At 35.3% G+C, this 16289-nt stretch overlaps 1 protein-coding gene across 6 annotated transcripts in view; it reads right to left on the bottom strand.

Moving 5' to 3' along the window:
• The window catches only part of LOC127858674 (fibroblast growth factor receptor-like 1), a 170200-nt gene that overhangs the window by 19814 nt on the left and 134097 nt on the right, over positions 1-16289 (bottom strand). For all 6 annotated transcript variants that reach the window (XM_052395880.1, XM_052395881.1, XM_052395879.1 and 3 more), the window contains exon 3: positions 10516-10800. In XM_052395880.1, coding sequence (XP_052251840.1) covers positions 10516-10800 — 285 coding nt within the window. The remainder of the gene's footprint in view (positions 1-10515; positions 10801-16289) is intronic.

Here is a 16289-nt window from a genome sequence, read left to right as displayed (position 1 = left end):
AAACCAAGAAAGTATAAAACCGTTTATGGATAAATCAATAACATGTTCAAATAATTTAATAAGCAGCCAGTAGAGCAAAATCTCAAATTGCTGAGAGCAAGATTGTATACAGAAGTTGTTCTAGTTGCTGACAATCATTTTGATCAGCTAGACACTTGTTTGCAGCTTCAAGAAATATTGATCAATTCTCCAGCATCATTTCACACCATAAACTGCCAATACTCAGTCATGCTGTCAATCTTATATAGAATAAAAAATCTTTTCTGATTCGTAATGACAGCAAATTGAATTATTAGAAAATGTCAAGCAGTATTTTTGATTGTCAGATGATTAATACAATATACATGGCAAAAATCATTTTTTGTTTATTTACTCTATCAAATAGCGAACCAAAAGTTATTTCATTGTTTTACTTTAACTATATATTTATATTATTATTGATACATGATTTTATTTTTTATAGACTTACATAATAATAATTGTAATTAAGATGTACTTCTAAAACTGAGTAAAACAAAACAACACTTATCACAATAATTGTCTTGTCAACATAAACAGGACAATATGGCAACATTTCACAAGCATTTCTTCCTCAAAGGAAAGAGCTAAATTTCACAATTCAACAACAAAAAAATCATTGGATACAAATATTTAATTGAAACATTAAACATATAATTTTATATACAAACAAGAGATGTGTTTGTCAGAAACACAATGCCTCCTACTACTGCGCCGCTTTGAAGCCAAATATTTGACCTTTAACCTTGACGGATGATCTAGACCTTGACCACTCAAAATGTGCAGCTTCAAGAGATGCACATGCATGCCAAATATCAAGTTGCTATCTTCAATATTGCAAAAGTTTAATATCGGCAATGTTTAAGTTTTCGGACGGACGCACTGACTGACGGACAGTTCAACTGCTATATGCCACCCTACTGGGGGCATACAAAAAGTATTTTATTCCAACAATTGACAAAATAAATATCAGCACAATATAAAAGTGCTACAATGTTCGCTTATTAATAATGCATAAGGACACAAAATGATTTAACACCCATGAAAATGATAACAAAACATGTCATGTTAATTAATGCTTCCGGTGTAGAGCGTGCCCATGAGAGTTTTTCCTGGAATAACAAGATTGGTTGTAGGTGTCACGCCTGTCAATCGATATTTATGCATGCAAGGGGTTACATTGACACATCAATGCTGCAGTGTGCAAGACATTGTGGTTCCTTTGAAATGTATTTATGCACTGAATTACACCCTGCTATAATGAATAGATGGGAGTGCATGGAGTTCTTTATTTAATGATGATCAACAATTATGTGTTGTTTTTTTTATCGTATGTAGAAAATGGCACATTTTTATGAGGAGTCCTATTTGTTGAAATTTATTGTGCACTTTTCTCTACAACTTTCAAATCTGGAATGTTGCTCACCTACACCTATTAAGTTGTATCTTTTGCTAAAAAATCTAGTATTGGGGACTTGAAACAAACAAACCTAAATGCCAATTCCTATTTTTGTTTTTAACTTTCAAACTATCTTAAATCAAATTTAGAGAAATCATTCAAGGTTGGACAATCGGAGGATGAAAATAGTTAACATGTTCGAGTGTACATTAATATGCTGATATGCAAGAGATGGCAAAAACACTATATTTTTGCACTATAAAATGAGGAACAAACCTACAAAACTGAATCAATCATTTTAAACAGCCCTGCCTAACCATGCAGCATTAGATAATAGTGAACCTTAAAAAATATGGTTTATGGTTTTGTACCACGAGAATGGCATCACATTGTCGCATATTTCACATATAAACATCTTTATCAGACTACGCGATGGCATTCTTTCCACTGTTAATTTATTCATAACCAGCAGATAAGCAGCTAATCTCTTGTTATATCTGAATTATGAGCTAAGTAAAGCTACACTATCCAAATTAATGGTTACAGGATGGCGGAAATAACATTTAAACATCCAAGAGCCAAGCTATTCATTAATTCATTTTTCACCATAATGAAATTATGGAAATTTATTTAAATATTTTAACAGCAGTGTTTACGTAGCAGACTAGATATAATATTTCTATTGTAGTTTAAAGTAGACTCTATTAAAACTTGACAGGAATGATGTCAATATGAAGCCTTTTGTGTCTTCTTTGTTATGTGTAAGGACGTTGTTCAGATGGTCGCAACTTATGTCAAAATGGTTGTCATCTGCTCTTCTCAAGTATAACACATTGTTTCACCACTAAAAAGTCAAAAGAAAAGAACCCCAAGAATGGGTATCAAACTCAGAACCTTCCAATCACTAGATGGTCACCATATCCCCATTGTCCATAACACCAAAACAACTTTATTTTTAATTGTAATCCCTGCTCAAGTACTATCATAAATAATCCTGAAACAAGTGTGTTTAGCTCTTGGAAAAGTGGGTTTATTAACTCTTGCAGTGCTGGAACCGAATTTTGAAGGCCTTTGCAAACAGTTTGGATCCAGATGAGACGCCACAGAATGTGGTGTCTCATCAGGATCCAAACTGTTTGCTATTCTGATAGTATTCTTTGAAAAAAATCAAAGAAAATTCTAATTTTAGAAATTCAGCAAACGACATTTTAGCAGACGACAAATTTCCCAGCATGCAAAGGGTTAAAAGCATGTGTGTAAGTTTTGTCCCCGATTAGTTTTTACAGTCTGCTTAAATGGTATTTTCATTTTCAAAGAAGTCTCTTATTAGCAAAAAATGTGTTTCGGCAGAAAATGCCACCCCTGATTAGCCTGTTTGGACTGCACAGGCAGCTAGGATGACACTTTGCACACATGCATTAAGCCCTGTTTTCCAAGAGCAAGGCTCAGTTTAACAAATTCACCTGCCTGATTTAGTGACCATCCAAACATATGTGACCCCAATTGTGTAGTAGCACTTATAGATTGTACGCGAAACCTCGTTTGACACTTCTGTATCGCAAATTAAACAGTTTAGATAAAATAATTACCTTTTATGTCCTTGCTCTGACACATTGAAAACCAACCCCAGCAATTTATCAAAAAACCGGATAACCAAAGATTTTAATTTGTTATCAGCACCCCCTTGTCACAGCCTAGCTTAGCGAGGTTATCTAACTACTGATTAATAATCTTAAAATATGCCGTCACATTGACGCAAAAAGCTCGTAAATTTCATGCACTGCACAGGCAGATATCAGGTTTTTAAATAAGCAAATAGACAGGGGTGTAGAGTGGATAAAAAATTATACTAAGCACAAAATCATAACAGGCTGTCCAGTTAGCGCAATTGTTGGTAGATGCGCTTCTCTGTTTGTTTGGTTGTCAACAAACAAGGCAGCTAGGTGGGGGCTTTCTCAGAGTTGTCAACAAACAAGACAGCTAGGTGGGGGCTTTCTCAGAGTGGTTGTCAACAAACAAGACAGCTAGGTGGGGGCTTTCTCAGAGTACAAGACAGCTAGGTGGGGGCTTTCTAAGAGTACAAGACAGCTAGGTGGGGGCTTTCTCAGAGTACAAGACAGCTAGGTGAGGGCTTTCTCAGAGTACAAGACAGCTAGGTGGGGGCTTTCTCATAGTACAAGACAGCTAGGTGGGGGCTTTCTCAGTGTACAAGACAGCTAGGTGGGGGCTTTCTCAGTGTACAAGACAGCTAGGTGGGGGCTTTCTCAGAGTACAAGACAGCTAGGTGGGGGCTTTCTCATAGTACAAGACAGCTAGGTGGGGGCTTTCTCAGAGTACAAGACAGCTAGGTGGGGGCTTTCTCATAGTACAAGACAGCTAGGTGGGGGCTTTCTCAGAGTACAAGACAGCTAGGTGGGGGCTTTCTCAGAGTACAAGACAGCTAGGTGGGGGCTTTCTCATAGTACAAGACAGCTAGGTGGGGGCTTTCTCAGAGTACAAGACAGCTAGGTGGGGGCTTTCTAAGAGTACAAGACAGCTAGGTGGGGGCTTTCTCAGAGTACAAGACAGCTAGGTGGGGGCTTTCTCATAGTACAAGACAGCTAGGTGGGGGCTTTCTCAGAGTACAAGACAGCTAGGTGGGGGCTTTCTCAGAGTACAAGACAGCTAGGTGGGGGCTTTCTCATAGTACAAGACAGCTAGGTGGGGGCTTTCTCAGAGTACAAGACAGCTAGGTGGGGGCTTTCTCATAGTACAAGACAGCTAGGTGGGGGCTTTCTCAGAGTACAAGACAGCTAGGTGGGGGCTTTCTCAGAGTACAAGACAGCTAGGTGGGGGCTTTCTCAGAGTACAAGACATGTAGCAGCTAGGTGGGGGCTTTCTCAGAGTACTCCGGTTTCCACCCACAAACAAGACAGGCGGGGATTTTTCCTAGTACCCCAGCTCCCCACCCTTAATCACAAGACCACACCAAAATTCAATGCCTTTCAGCAAAAAACAAATAGCCGGAAACTGCGCCAATAATTCAAATTGAGTCCCTGCAACTTTAGAGTCTAGTAGCTAATTTGATACAAGTGCTGGGACACACTTGGGGTCTCCACACAATGATGCCTCAAACTTAAAAAATACACACACAATACCATAACAAATTTAACAAGAAACCGTCGGAGACGGGTGATGCTCCCCAAAAGTTTTTTGGTCACAATATTAGACTATATATTCAGATAAAAGGAAACATCTTGAGGGCACAGTAGTTGGGGGGACAAGATTTTTTTTATAGAAAATTTCAAAGGGCCATAACTCTGTGAAAAATCATCTGACCAGAACCCGCTGATAATATGCACATCTCCTCTTGGTAGTGAAGCTTTCCATAAAGTTTCATTGAATTGCGGTCAATAGTTGCTGAGAAATAGCCCGGACAAGAATTGCACTATATGTACAGTTAATGGAAAATTTCAAAGGGCCATAACTCTGTGAAAATCATCCGACCAGAAGCGGCTGGTAATATGCACATCTGCTCTAGGTAGTGAAGTTTCCCATAAAGTTTCATTTAAAATTCCGGTCATTAATTGCTGAGAAATAGCACGGACAAAAATTGTGCACGGACGGACTGACATACACACAGATGGACACCCAAAGCGGCGACTATTTGCTCCCCCCAAAATTTTTCGGGGGAGCATAATAACAAATGTGTCAATATATCATTATTATAATGGTAAAAATATTGTCATTTAAGCATAAAATTGAGAAGACATTCCAATACATATTTTTATAAAATTGATATTCACTTTAACCCCAAGTTCAGAAATTTACTCTTTAAAGAAACATCATCATGCTTTTAATCAATTTCTGTTTGTTATATTGTTAATGTCTTGAACAAAAATCTATAGGCACAACTTCTTTATGAAGCCTAAAAGAAACTACGATTCTGGAAAACTAGCTTGAAAGCTGGAGTTGTAAATTTCATTAAATTTTATAAGTCTTTACATAATAATTTTATTTCAACAAGAGCACCACATACCGGGTGCCAACGCTCGGCTGCGGGTGCAGTTTTGAATAAAAGAAAGCTTGGGCCTAAAAAAAAAAATCGTTTGTTTCCACTGACATGGCCAAAAAAATTAGGGTAGGTAGGTAGGCAAATAATTTTATTTTTAAAAATAATTTTTTTTTAGAAATTGTCGTACATGGTGCATTTTCTTCTCATGTTTTGTGTATAACTGTATGTACAATAAATTTGATGATGTCTGTAATGCTATATGACTATATTTAAATGCTTTTATGAAATAAAAACTTGCTGTTCATTAATATTGAATGTGTTGCTTTCCTTAATTCCGAGTTTAATGTTGACTTCTGGCAACGGCTTAAATATACCATTTTATGACCAATAAAAGGCATAACTATAACAAGTCACAGAGAGCTTGACCCTCAGTGTCTATAGGGATTCAGTGTTGTTATACTTTCTGGTCCTTTGGGTTCATGCAGTGTATTCTATATTATTTATAATATATTAAATACCTCAAAAGCAGTGCTACGGGAACGCCAGTGGTGTTGCATTAAACATTATCACCATGGAAAGACCCAATCAAACCGGATGTGCTTTTATATTTCTTGGATGCAGTTAATGTTCCCAAAGGACCACATTTTCAGATTATATTATGTACTGGTGGCGTGGGGTCTATCTACCCATGAATTTCAGGAACAGAACAGAAAATTTATTACGACTTGTATTATATACATACAATTACACACACACAAATCAATAAACAAGCACAAAATCAAATCACAACAAGCACAGAAAAGCAGAAATTTAATGCTTCTTGTATCAAACTATACTTATAAATTTAAACAAGAAATGTGTTTGTTAGAAACACCATGTCCCCTACTGCGCCGCTTTGAAGCTAAATCTTTGACCTTGAAGGATGACCTTGACCTTTCACCACTCAAAATGTGCAGGTCCATGAGATACACATGCATGCCAAGTATGAAGTTGCTATCTTCAATCTTGCAAAAGTAATTGCAAATGTTAAAGTTGGGGCAAACAAACAAATGAACCAACATACAGGGCAAAAACAATATGTCCCCCACTATAGCACTATGACTGTGCTTGCCCTGAAAATGATAACATTTTTACTTATTAAATATAACTAGAATTTTGACATGGACAATTATGCTTGGACAGAGACAAATACACTATATATACAGTAGACAAAATGAAAAATGGCTGAACTGTTTGCAGTCAGAAGTCCTACCATAATGATCATCTTTACATTCAGCTGTGAAAGTTGAAGCAAAATTTGTCAAGCAGAGGAGTTGAACACACACAATTTTGTAATAATAAATTCAAAAGTGAAAAAAAAAGACAAAGGACCATAATCCTGCCAGAAATAATTCTAGGCAATATTCATTTCTTGGAGATCCAATGTAAAAGTTTAGTAGAGATGCACCCAGTCGTTTAAGAGGATTTTAAAACATGAAATCTTTAAACTTTGTATTCCATTGTGGAAAAAAAAATTGCTATCTTGAATTGCCAATTACAAAACCATCCAGCAAGCTATTAAAACAGTCAGTTGCAGACCATTTGAATGACTTAAAATTGTCAAAACTTTGGCAAAGACACAAACTGGTATTACTTTTTCCTTCAACAGTACAGTCAAGTTACCATTACCGGATCAGTAGCGTAATTAAGTTGTGCTGGTGAAAAACAATGAACGGTTTGAGACTTCTTTAACACCAGTTTGATTAAAAATTACCGTTGCTAACTGATTCAGCACATAGTCTTATTTTTACACGCAGACAAAATCTTAAACATCAATCAAAACTGAAATGGACTTTTGCATGCCGAAAGACTACTAAATGGCCTTTAAAATAATGGGTAAACTTCTTACTTTCCAACAGAGTTATAGCAAGTGGCCACAAAAAATGTTCAACCTCGATTTGGAAACGAGACAGAAGTCAACAAAGTCGTATATACATGTCAGCAAAACATACCGAAATGTTTGACAAAGAGACGCTCCAATTACGACTCAATCAATGCGTTTAAATAATAGGCCTTGAAGATGCTTTGTGCAAAATATCATCTAACAATTTCAACTATTTATCGCAAAACGCAGTCTTGAACATCAAAGTGATCCGCTATGCGCAATGATCCGGTAATGGCGATGGGCGCCGCCATCTTGTTTATGTTGAAAGTTTAATGTACGGCGCCGATAACGTTGAACGCTTATTGAGCGCGCCGAAAATATACGCGGTCCGATTTTTTTCAAATTTTGGGCTAAAAAAATATTAGGACCGGCGGCAAAAAATTAGGTAGGGTCGGGCCACCGGAAACAAACAATTTTTTTGTTACGCCTTGTCAGAATTTTTTATTTTTTTTATTTTTTAGAGGTCAGTGACCTTGACCTTTGAACTAGTGACCCAAAAATGGGTGTGGAACTTATCAAGGTGCATCTACATGTGAAGTTTCAAAGTTGTAGGTGGAATCACTTTGATTTTAGAGCCAATGTTAAGGTTTTAGTACGCGGGGACAGCGAACGACGAGCTGGCTATGACAATGCCTCGGGTTTTCTCCGAAAACAGCCAAGCTAATAAAAACACAAATGATATGTTTACATTTAATAACACTTGAAAATAACACAATATTACTTAACTTTTGTACGAAAAGTTTTGACATTGTGAAAACTTGGTAACTGACTGAATAATTAATTAAGACAAAGTAGAAACCACCAAAAGCAATCTGTCTGCATAAGAAGACCCAAACATTGTTTTGCATACAATATGATAACAAAATGAGGACATCCATTCTTTCACTTACCATGAAATACAAAACCAGCAGTCTTTTATCATCATAATTAAATTGCTAGATATTACTTTCATAATCCACATCTTTCCTAACTTGTCAGACAGAAATATTAATGTGGAATTTATCCATGTTTAATACGAATTAAATGACATTAACTGCTTTTTGGGTTTCCGTCAGGGCGAGTTTATTTCAAATTAATAAATATTAATTTTTACGTAATTAAAGGATTTATAAAATAAGACGAACTTATTCCATTCTGACATCATAATTAATTTTTACATTTAAGTGATAGACTTTAAATAACATGAGACACAATCATATCAAATATTAACCCATTACCACATAGATACGTATTTTGACGTGTTTGTAGTCTCTTATAAAGTTATATTTAATTGAAGACCTGTCTTACTAGATTCAAGTTTTAAAGGCCTCATTTTCAACCCTTAGATTCTCATGAGCAGCAAACAGCATACAACTTGAACAGACTGCGAGTTACTCGCAGGCTGTTCTGGTTTTATGCTGTTTTCGTATAGCAATTTTCACTTTTCCTGAGTGTGAAAGGGTTAAATGCACTTATTTCATATGAGCTTACAATGTGTGTGGGGGGTTATAATTTGTTATCTCTTTTTAACCATAAAACTTCTCTAAGAGGCATATGTCTGCTTCTTTTAATACTTAATCGGTTTAAAGAAATGTGAAATGTCGCAGAAAAGAAATTACTGAAAAACTATATCCCTTAACAGGTCATAAAATAATTTATGCCACATATCAAAGAGGAAAACAATTCTTCACATATTAAATATTATCCTCTTAGGTGATGCAAAAGAACTTCAAACAACCACCATCGGTAAACCATTTTTCATGATCTTACTAAGTTATAATAATTATGCAGAAATGTCTATTAATATTAAATTATATTTAAGTTATAAAGTTTACACTGTTGAACCACCCACATTTTAGTACATTGTATAATGCAATAATATTGCTATATACATATATTATCACTTATTATATTTAATACATACTATATATTACTAAATAATATTACATCAGTTTTATTCATCTTGAAATGCTACCCAGTTTTGTTATTAATAGCAATAAAAGTGGACATACATTTTCAAAACTTCTGCAATAAAAAAACTATTTTTGTTCATTAATAATCAGGTGGTGCATTTAATATGTCTCCACAAAATTAATTGTTTGCTCATGCTAAAGTTAACATTCTCTCTAAGGTATCGAGTATCCATTAACTTGCAATATTTTACTGGTATCACCTCACTAATTTGCGTGCTTCTAAGATTCCCTTTGATCCTATATATCATATTCATGCTGCACTTTGATAAAATATCATCCTGGCTGAACCTAATATCTCAGGCCTGTCAATACACCAACATTTATATCGTCTATAATCGTCACACGCAAGGGTGGTATTCCTAGAAGCTCTGACACTATGCGAAGCCTTTGCCACGTTTGCTGACAGTTCCGACATGAATGAAACTAAAGCTCCCTATGCATGCAATACAATGTTATCAAGCCCTCTCTGTTCTCAGCAAAGAAACCAACACAGCGTGATTTATTTGTTCAAAATCCGAGATAGGATTTTGTTTTTAGATGGCTTCATAAAACAGGAAACATTAGAAAGGAAGCTCACTAAATGCTTCAAATACTGGGGATGATAATTATAAACTGTACTCTCGCAGAAAAAACTCTGACAACTTCCTCTCAGAAAACAGGGAAACATGATCAAGAACACTTGTACTCAGAGTTGACAGTATCTTAACCATTTACCACTTAGATATGTATTTTGACGTGTTTGCAGTCTCTTAGAAAGTTAAATTTAATTGAAGACTTTTCTTACTAGATTCAAGTTTTAAAAGCTTGAGCCTTAATTTCCAACCCTGAGATACTGATGTCAGCACCAAACAGCACAAAGCCTGAACAGACTGTGAGTTAGTCACAAGATGTTCTGGTTTTATGCTGTTTGCACATAGCCAATTCACTTTGCCTCTGAGTGGTAAAGGGTTTAAACTTATTCAGAGGAAATCATGTTCATAGTTATATTGATAGAATTCTTTTTAAAGCAGAGTGTTTCCGATTTTTTCCCCTCAAACTTCCAACAGTTTGTATATGTAGACATGTTTGCTTTGGTAATCAACAGCTCACCAGACTTTAATATTGCTTTTAATAGAAACCATATTTAACCATTCCAAAAAAATATAATTAACTGATTAAAAACATTGTGTTACGATGCTTCATAGCACATAACTTCATTTCAATAAATGAGCGGACATGAAAATCTTACCTATAACAACCAGAGTAAAGTTGAACTGAATCTGTCCGAACCCGTTGGACACCTTGCAGATGTACACTCCCCCATCCTCCAACTCTACGTCTTTAATGCGCAACATAAGCGACGATTCTTTTGTGACCTTGTATCTGGTCCAGAAGTTGTCAATCAAGTCCTCGCCCTTGTACCATTGGACGATGGTCGTGCTGTCGGGTTCCACTGGACACTGGAACCGTTTCTTATCCTGGCCGACCTGCGCCACTTGGCGGGGTTCATATTCGCCAGAGCGACGGGGTGGGCCTGTAAATAATGGAAAATAGAAAATTTAACCTTGACCACTTAGATATGTATTTTCACGCATTTGCAGTCCCTTAGAAAGTTATATTTAATTAAAGACCTTTCTTACTTGATTCATGTTTTTAAGGCTTCATTTCCAAACCTTAGATACTGATGAGCAGCAAACAGCATAAAACCTGAAAAGACTACCAGTTACTCGCAGGCTGTTCTTGTTTTATGCTGTTTGCACATAGCCATTTTCACTTTGCTTCCAAGTGGGAAAGGGTTAACAAGCTTGTCTGGGCCATAACTTTGTTGTTCATTGTCAGATATTAAAATCATTTGGCACATTTGTTCACCATCATTAGACGGTGTGTCGTGTGAAAGAATTACAATGATATCTTCAAGGTCAAGGTCACACTTTGAGTTCAACGGTCAAAAATGGCCTTAAATGAGATTGTCCAGGCCGTAACTACGTCATTCATTGTGAGATTTTAAAATCATTTGGAACATTTGTTCACCATCATTGGACGGTGTGTCTCGCATAAGAATTACGTCAATATCTCCAAGGTCAAGGTCGCCACAACTAAAAATAGAATAGAGTTTGAAACAAGGGGGGAAAAATCATTAACAGTGCACTTTTTGAGTTGGTCTCCCTTTATCAGACTTTTTTTTTCCAAATTGAAATCAAGGTCACCACGAGTAAAAATAGATTGAATCTTACACAAGACTTTTTTTTATCAAATTGAAAACCTGGTTTTGTGGCAATTTTGTCCCTTGTTTGTATTTGTTTAGTTTATGTTGTTGTTGTTTTTTGAGTGAGGAGGAAGGAGGGAGATTATGGAGAAAATTTCAATGGTCATTTTCTCATTTTTGTGTGTGCATATATATTTTTTTTAACAATAGGTATTTTTTGTTGTGTACAAATACCTGAGCTTATATTATTTTGATGAATAACCAGTTTATTCTGGACATTAATTCATTATTTACTGAAGCAATACTACCTTTATACAACAACCTTGACAACAATCTCATACAATCTCATACAACATAATAATATTGTTTTCATGGTAATACTTGTGCCACATAAACAAGTAAACAACACCAATTTTCTGGGAAGTCACACTACAAGAACAATTGCATTAAGAATCTTGTATTCCAGTCAGTGAACAAGAAATCATGCGTTTGACATACGAAATGCATCATCACCTTAGGCGAACTATGTTCACAACATATGGCAGCTCGTATCAATTCTGCCTCTGACAGTGTATATTCATTAACCCTTTACCACTGAGATACATATTTTTACGCATTGAATTGTAGTACCTTAGAAATCAAAATTTAATAAAAGACCTTTCTTACTAGATTCATGTTTTAAAGGCTTCATTTCCAACACTTAGATACAGATGAGCAGCAAACAGCATAAAACCTGAACAGACTTCAAGTTACTTGCAGGCTGTTCTGATTTATGCTGTTTGCACATAGCCCTTTTCACTTTGTTTCTGAGTGGAAAGGGTTAGCTTATGCGGAAACATTTTGCAATTCAACCATACTGAAAGTACATTATTGAAATAAATCAATTTGTTTAATCAAGTTCTGATAAAATTATTTTCAAATTCTTCTTGTTGCCTGTAAAGTATGTATTTGAATTCTACATTTTTAGATTTTACTGATTCAATGAGCTTTGCTATCCATTTGTGTTATATATAACAAAATTAATATACTACAGAAATGAAGTAGAACATTACCTTTAATCAGTCTGAAAAGTTTAAAAGCTCATTATTCCATCGAAAGGCAATATAGAGATTATTTTTCTCATCAGATTGCTATTAAAAAATGTTTAACCACAATTAGTATTAAGGACTATCATAAAACAGCAGATCTATGTCCCCTAAATTGTCCCTGTTTTCAAACAGACATACCCTCATAATATACACAATAACAGTCATCAGATAGATAATAAATCATTGTGTTTTACTTGAAATACAAACACAATTTGCGGCCTGCTTATTTTCAATTTTGGAGTTCTCAATGCATAGCCCCTTGGTCAAACATCAAACAGTAGCTACAATAGCTTCTCATGAAATCCAATTATACTTGATTATTAGCAGTACTTTACACTGCTCGGGCTCTATCTGAACCACAATCATCATCACACTGGTAGTGCAACCTACTAGTGGTTGTGTTTGAATTAGAGCACACTTCATTCAAAAGTCTGCTCCCTACTCAACTTCAAAAGAAGTAAATTTGTGTGAACTTTGCACCTCCGTATCTCAGGTTCAAGTTTCCGAGGTAACCATTACAAACAGAGTAAATCTAAAATTGAATTGTCAGATAAAATTCCGAAATTAATGGGAGCTGTTATGGTAGATGTGAGCTGCATTTGCCTCATGCCTATGTCTGTTAACATGATGAAATCAGGGCTGATTATTGTCTTCTTTGAAAGAAGGAAGACACCCGACTGATAGGGTGATAAATGGGCCTTTCTCTGGGAAAACAAGGCTTAATGCATGTCAATAGTAAGCAGATTAGGGTTTGGACATTTTGAAATTTGATATGTATTGTAATTGTTTATTACATAAGATTATGTTTTGCCAAATTATGATACACTGTATTTGTATTTTACATGAATGGTATGCACACTATTGATTTGTGTATTTATGCGTATGATTTAAACTTAACATTGCGCGCGCTTAATTAGTAGGAGTTTGTTAGTTAGTTTGTAGAATAAAGCTCCCTGTACCCCTCACAGTATGTTGTTTGTTTTGTTTAAGTGATATTAAGTTTCTTAATATCGTTTAACACTACAAACTTGCAGCGCGCCTAATATCACGTGACCAGGTCATGACCTGAAGGGAACAGGGAGCGGGCTTATTGGTCAGTCGCGCGGGTTTCTTCCTCGGAATTGCTTCCCACCCTCCCTTCCCCTTATTTTGTTGAATATTAGTTATTAGCTATGTGGTTTGAAAGCTGGACATTTTGAACTTTGATATGTATTGTAATTGTTTATTACATAAGATTATGTTTTGCCAAATTATGATACACTGTATTTGTATTTAACATGAATGGTATGCGCACTATTGATTTGTGTATTTATGCGTATGATTTAAACTTAACATTGTACGCGCTTAATTAGTAGGAGTTTGTTAGTTAGTTTGTAGAATATAAGCTCCCTGTACCCCTCACAGTATGTTGTTTGTTTTGTTTAATCTGGGAAAACAAGGCTTAATGCATGTCAATAGTAAGCAGTAAAGAAGTAACGTGTCTCCCCAGATTAGAATGTGCAGTATGCTCAAGAAGTAACGTGTCTCCCCAGATTAGAATGTGCAGTATGCTCAAGAAGTAACATGTCTCCCCAGATTAGAATGTGCAGTATGCTCAAGCTAATCATCATGGACTACAGTTTCCACTTTAATGGTTTTCTGGTTTAAAGAGAGTTAAAAGAAAGTCTCTACTTTGCAAAAATACAGTTAAGACAAAAAGTGGCATCCCTGAATCGCATGTGCATACTGCACAGGGTAATCTGGGATGACACTTTAAGCAAAATGCATTTAGCTCTTTTTTCCAATAGCCAGGCTGTTACTCAACACTTTTTAGTTTTGCTGAAGCTGACGAGAAACACTTGCTGCTAACAATTGTGCAATCCAATGAAAAAACTTTCAAATATTGTAAAACCTATACTACATAATTTTACATTAATTTTTTCATTGAATGTGCACCATTTTCGAAACATGAGAAATTTTATGTCAAACTGCTGCCCCCCTCATTAAGGATGTTGTATTAAACAAATAGTGTACATAAGAAAATGATATCCTTCGTACTAATAGACCTCAACATTTTTGAAATTCTGTTCTAGACAATCTAGACAATCAGAAAGTTGTGGACAATTAAATCACGTCTTGAATCACTCAAACGTTTTAGACAACATTTGAAAGTCTAAGCATGATAAAAAACAGCACATAAAGCATTCCAAGAAGACCTCAGTGATATTTATGTCTGATAAGTGTTCACGATTCTTGTCAACTTTGACACAAATAATATTTTGGGGGCTTTTACAATGAATGATCAAAGGTAACTTTTATCTTGGGCAGCATAATATACATCAGCCTTACCACTAAATGAATGTGTAATGTTGAATGCTTGATTGCCACATATCACATTAGGGGTTATTTATGCCAGAGATAGAGGCCAAAAATGGCAGCAATTCCATTTAACCCTTCATCACTTACATACTTTTTTGACGTATTTGTCGTACCTTAGAAAGTTACATTTAATAAAATACCTTTCTTACAAAATTTAAGTTTTAGAGGCTTCATTTCCGACCCTATTATTTACTGATAAGCAGCAAACAGCATAAAACCTGAATAAACTGTGAGTTACTCGCAGACTGCTGGTTTTTTTCTGGCTGCAAAAGCCATTTTACTATGCTTCTTATGGGGGAAAGGGTTAAGATCCAACAATCTATACATTATTATAGGCTAATATTGCTGAAATAATTTATTATCTCTTGTTTAATTTTGATTGCCTAAATTATAATAGACTAATGATTTTTTCCAAAACAAAATATGGATACATACATCTAGCAGGTATTTAATTCTTATTTGTAATATTTTTTTCCATTTCTTTTAAATTTTATAAATGATAATAGACTAACGAATTTCTCTCCACAAATATTGAAACATAGCTCTAGAGATTGGATTAATAGCTCTTTCATCAGCAAGGCAATTAAATAAGTTGTAACCATCGTCCATTTTTAGAAACAGTGACCTTGACTTCACAGATCCCATATGCAATCTCAGCCTAGCCTTGATGGACAATTATATAGTATTACATGCACATGTTTCATTAAAGTATTTTAGCTTGTTCTCAAGTTATGGGAGCAAAAACCACACTTTGAAAACGACTGTCACGCAGTGCGCTACAGTAACCTATGAATATCTCAATCTCAATTTAATAAAAGTATTTCTAAAAAAATGTAAGAAAAAGTTTTTTAAAGTTGAAAAATCAAAAACAGTCTATCTCTAAAATGTAAATAATGCAAGAAATACCCATCTTCAAGTCATATGCTATATAAATATCACAACAGCTGAGGAAACTCCAAAAATTTGGCTATGAATGATGACAGAACAGACCAGGAGCAATACAATACAACCATGTTGATTTCTTGATTTCTGGCCCAGAGATGTTTTTTGCACCATCTAATCTCGCTGGTGAATGATCATGTCTTGATGATAGACATCGCCAGTGAATAATAGCAGCAACTGGGCCGTGGTGTATCATAAGTAAATGTTGAAGATATAAAACACACAGCGAGCCATGTTTATTAGTGTTTTGACACTAATAAAGAACAATAATTTGCTTATGAAACAAATACATTATTATTCTCAGGTCACAAGTAAATTGTTGTGTTTTTGTACACAAGCATTTGCCATGTACTTTAAACAGGTATTAACCCACTAAATTTATACATAATTAACTTACTCTATTTATACAAAATTAACTTACTCTATTTA

Source organism: Dreissena polymorpha, chromosome 14 (genome assembly GCF_020536995.1).
Source record: "Dreissena polymorpha isolate Duluth1 chromosome 14, UMN_Dpol_1.0, whole genome shotgun sequence".
NCBI classification, from domain to species: Eukaryota; Metazoa; Mollusca; class Bivalvia; order Myida; family Dreissenidae; genus Dreissena; species Dreissena polymorpha.
This window is presented reverse-complemented; position numbering and strand designations above follow the sequence as displayed.